The 4,308-nt window shown below is 44.8% G+C and overlaps 1 protein-coding gene across 1 annotated transcript in view; it reads right to left on the reverse strand.

The window, feature by feature from the left end:
- Positions 1 to 3,243: 3,243 nt before the first annotated feature.
- Positions 3,244 to 4,308, reverse strand: part of LOC308368522 (microfibril-associated glycoprotein 4-like) — a gene marked incomplete at both ends in the record, with an annotated part of 3,608 nt that continues 2,543 nt past the window's right edge. Inside the window, one exon of the mRNA XM_080842713.1 lies at positions 3,244 to 3,503. Coding sequence (XP_080698839.1) covers positions 3,244 to 3,503 — 260 coding nt within the window. The remainder of the gene's footprint in view (positions 3,504 to 4,308) is intronic.

The raw sequence follows: 4,308 nt of genomic DNA on the forward strand, positions 1-4,308 counted from the left end.
TTTGTGTTTGTATGTGTTTGTGTTTGTGTTTGTGTTTGTGTTTGTGTGTATGCGTGCGTGTGAGCGTGAGTGTGTATCTGTGTGTGTGCGTGTGCGTGTGCATATGTGTTTGTGTGTGTGTGTGTGTGTGTGTGTGTGTGTGTGTGTGTGTGTGTGTGTGTGTGTGTGTGTGTGTGTTTGTGTGTGTGTGCTTGTGTGTGTGTGTCGTTCACTGCAGTCCACAGCTCAGCCCCCCAGTGCCAGTAAGGAGCCCCTGGGCTGTGATTGATGCACCCTCACTACTTGGCAACTTGAGCTTAATGTGTGGAAGAAGATGAAGAGAATTGCTCCCTACTGTGAGTCAAAGTATCATTTCATGCCTCAATTTTTCATTACAAGAGAGATAGAAAGTGTGTGTGTGTGTGTGTGTGTGTGTGTGTGTGTGTGTGTGTGTGTGTGTGTGTGTGTGTGTGTGTGTAATGTTTCATTACTGCAAAGGATGTCTTCATACTGTCAACCAGGGACGTGCACAGGAGGGGGCTAAGGTTGCTCGGGTAACTGCCCGTTGGCCCTCCTCGACTGAAGTTGCCCCTCCGAAGGAAATGTATATATTTTTTAAAATAGTACCACGGCTGCAGGACTTCATGTATGCCTAGATAAAATAATCGCAGAATAGGCGTCCAGGGGACGGGGCATGGTAGCAGCGCAGCAACTGCCCTTCAAAATTCCTGTGCACGTCCCATCTGTCAACACTCATAACTGATGTATCCAGGGGTTACATTGGGGTTCATAATGTGGGGTGTGTGGTTTCAGGGTTGCCATGCGGTGTGGTTTATATTGGAAGTCACGTTTGGGCAAAATGTTGTATTTTCTAACCTAATATCCATCGGCAATGCAATTGCCTTCCCTCCACTGATATTTTTCATGCACCATCTATTTTTCAAAAGACCCAGTGATCCTGGACCCTATCACCCCTCCAGTCAATATCACCCTATCAGACGACTTGACCAGTGCCATGGCGCTGCCAATCCCGGACCCCTTCGACTTCTATGCATTGGTTCTGGGCTCCAAGGCTTTTGACAACGGCTGCCACGTCTGGGATGTTCACGTTGGCGAATCTTCAGAGTGGGTTGCGGGTGTTACGTCACAACAGCACGTTGACGGTGGTCCCAGGTCTCTCTGGGCCATCCGCCGAAAGCAAGACCAGTACTTCTCCTTCACCTTCCCTCCCACCCCACTCAAGCTCTCCTCCTCCAGCTCTCTCGAGGTGCTGAGAATCAAGCTGTTTTGGGCCAGGAGCTACCAGGGAGGCTTCAAACGCATCCGGAAGGTGGCGTTCTCTGACGCTCGAAACCGCTGTGGGTCGACCATTTTCAGCTTTTCACTGGGCGACCACACGGCGGCGCTCTACCCCTTCCTGCACCCTTGTGGTCGGGGGGGCGAGCTGAGAGTCAAGCCTACTGAGGTAGAGATCCAGGTGAAGGAGGCTCTTGGGTTGTGGGAGAGGTATGGGTGTGAGGTCATCATCTTTGGGTTTGGGTTTGGCATCGTGTTACTCATATTTTCTATCATCTTAGCAACACATAATCAAGCTGCATAGAACAAATGTTGTGAAAACTTGGTAAACAAGTCTGTTTATTTGAGCAATTTATTTTTGTATCACTGCTCTTTCACTGGTGCTTTGGGGTTTGTTAGCATCCATGTTATCATAGCCTTTGTCTCTCAGGCAATACTACATACGATAATATTGCATAAGCTGATAGAAAAACATAAGCATGACTTAGCCTCAATTGATCTGTCTGTTTGTTTGTTGGGGTCATTTGTGGATTTGGTGTTTCTTTAGCAAATGCAATTAAGTTCTAAACTGTCATGATTGGTGATGGTGAAACCAAATATTGCTGTTTTCCTGTTGTAACAGACATGAAGTGAGTGCTCACATTATTTTGTATCATCTTGTCTTTGTCACAGTAAGAGCAAATAGCTAAAGACCTAACTCATTAAGGGTAGATAGTGTAGATAGCCTCCTCCCCGTATGAACAACCAGGGAGATGCTATTACCCCCCCCCCCCCCCCCCCACACACACACACACACACACACACACGCACACACACACACACACACCAGAGAACCCGCCCCCCCCTAAAGGTGAACCCGTCCCCCCTAAAGGTGACCCCCCCCCCTGCCCCATTCCTCCCCTTCCTGACATTAAAGGGTGTGGTTTTATCATTATTCTTCTGTATTCTCCCAGGGTAGGCCATTATCTGAGCATCATTCTTAGAGGATGTCTCCATGCTGAAATAAACTACAGAAATTCTGACTATGACTTTTGATGACTTTCTGGCATTGATGGCCAATGACATTATGTCTGGCTTTGTTGGCATCTTTGTTGTCGTGGCCTCCATATGACAGGCAAGATTAGCTACAGCTGCATAGAAAAAAATATAATCTGGAATTCTGGAAAGCTTGGAAAATGACGAAATAGTATACATGATCCAAACTGAGTTAAATCAAGTCTGTTTGTGATTTTAGAAATGTCTGAAATTATTATTATTATTATTATTATTTTAAAAAATGTTTAAAGGCTAATGTACTTAACAGTGTGAATGTCATGATTGATGATGTACTGGTACCCATACTGGCATCGGTATAAGATCTGAATCCACTGCTTATGATTGCTTTATTTTCTACTTGGCCAGTGTTCTCCGGTGCTTCATATGGAACGTACAATTAGATTAGCCAGGTATTTAACACATCAGAAAATAATGCTAGTAATGATAGAAACTAAGTCATGCAAGCAATTTTGACCGTTTATTTGATTGAAATGACACAACGCTATCTTAAAAACCCACCATAGACACCAACAATCAGCAACATCTTCCTCTGAGCAGTTTGTTGGTTTGCATCTCCTTGAGGGTCGTGGAAGAGTGCAGCTAAACTCAGTCCCTGTTGCAAGTGTGCTCAACACTTTTAATAAACGGAGCAAATAACAATGTTGCAATACAACCAAGGACTCATGACGCCTTTCCCAGACCACCCCCCGTTTATGAATTATTCTGCTTTCATTGAAGAAATGCGTTGATGGACTAATTTGCGCAACATTGAGCTGGATCTTCTCAATCGGCTGCACCAAGATGCTTGAGCAATCACCAGCGATGCCTTGCTGTGTGTGTGTGTGTGTGTGTGTGTGTGTGTGTGTGTGTGTGTGTGTGTGTGTGTGTGTGTGTGTGTGTCTGTGTGCGTCAGTGTCATTGATGACTGGGAACTCAGGAGGCCTCCACAGGCCTGATCTTCATGCTGATGGTCTTCAGTGAGTAGTTGTAACCTTTCCAGTGATGCCAAACAACACCGATGGCCCTATGCAAGCTGTCCTCTCCCCACTTGTAGACGCCATTGGGATTGGCATAGTGACAGGTTTTATACCAGAAGGCTCCCAGGTAAGATGTGGCACAGTTGCCACTCCCTGGGTCCTGGTCTTTGTCGAAGGTGGTGAACTTCTCTCCACTGTGGTACGTCAGGGAGTCCCCTGATTTGAGTACAAAATAGAAATGAAAAATGGAACTGTGTGTGTGACTGACCAATGTGTGTGTGTGTGTGTGTGTTTGTGTGTGTGTCTGTCTGTGTGTGTGTGTGTGTGTGTGTGTGTGTGTGTGTGTGTGTGTGTGTGTGTGTGTGTGTGTGTGTGTGTGTGTGTTTGTGTGTGTATGTCTGCGTGTGTGTGCGCGGGTGTGTGTGTGTGAGAGAGAGAGACAGAGACAGAGAGTGTGTGTGTCTGTGTTAGAGAGATAGAAGAAGTGTGTGTGTACTGTATGTGTCTGTGTGTGTATGTGTGTGAGTATGTGTGTGCACGTGGACATGTGTGAAAGAGAGTTACAGAGAGAGAGAGAGAGAAAGAGTGTGTGTGTGCGTGTGCGTGTGCTTGTGTGTGTGTGTGTGTGCACATTGACTGACTAAAAGGACACCAGTAGGTGGATTTTATTGCACTTCTGTCAGCATTGCCTTTGAGGACAAACTTTTGTCCATTACCATTTATTACAGTTACATAGAAATGATGGAGAAAAAATAAATAAACAATAAGTTGAAGAAAAAGAGTCTTTTACTAGAGGCCTATGTTTGTGTGACAATCAATATTCAACAATCATCCATCAAAAAAAAAATACCGTTTTTTTAACTGATTAGAACTTTCTGCCAGGCATTTATAAGAGAAACCCTGCTCTTATTGGAAGTTTCACAGTGATTACAATATTCGATTAGTCAATCAGTATTCAGTACTCAGTCATCAATAATAATAATAATAATAAGTTTTGCTGAACTGATTAGAACATTCTGCC

The sequence above is a fragment of the Sprattus sprattus genome (genome assembly GCF_963457725.1).
Source record: "Sprattus sprattus genome assembly, chromosome: 1".
Classification (NCBI taxonomy): Eukaryota; Metazoa; Chordata; class Actinopteri; order Clupeiformes; family Clupeidae; genus Sprattus; species Sprattus sprattus.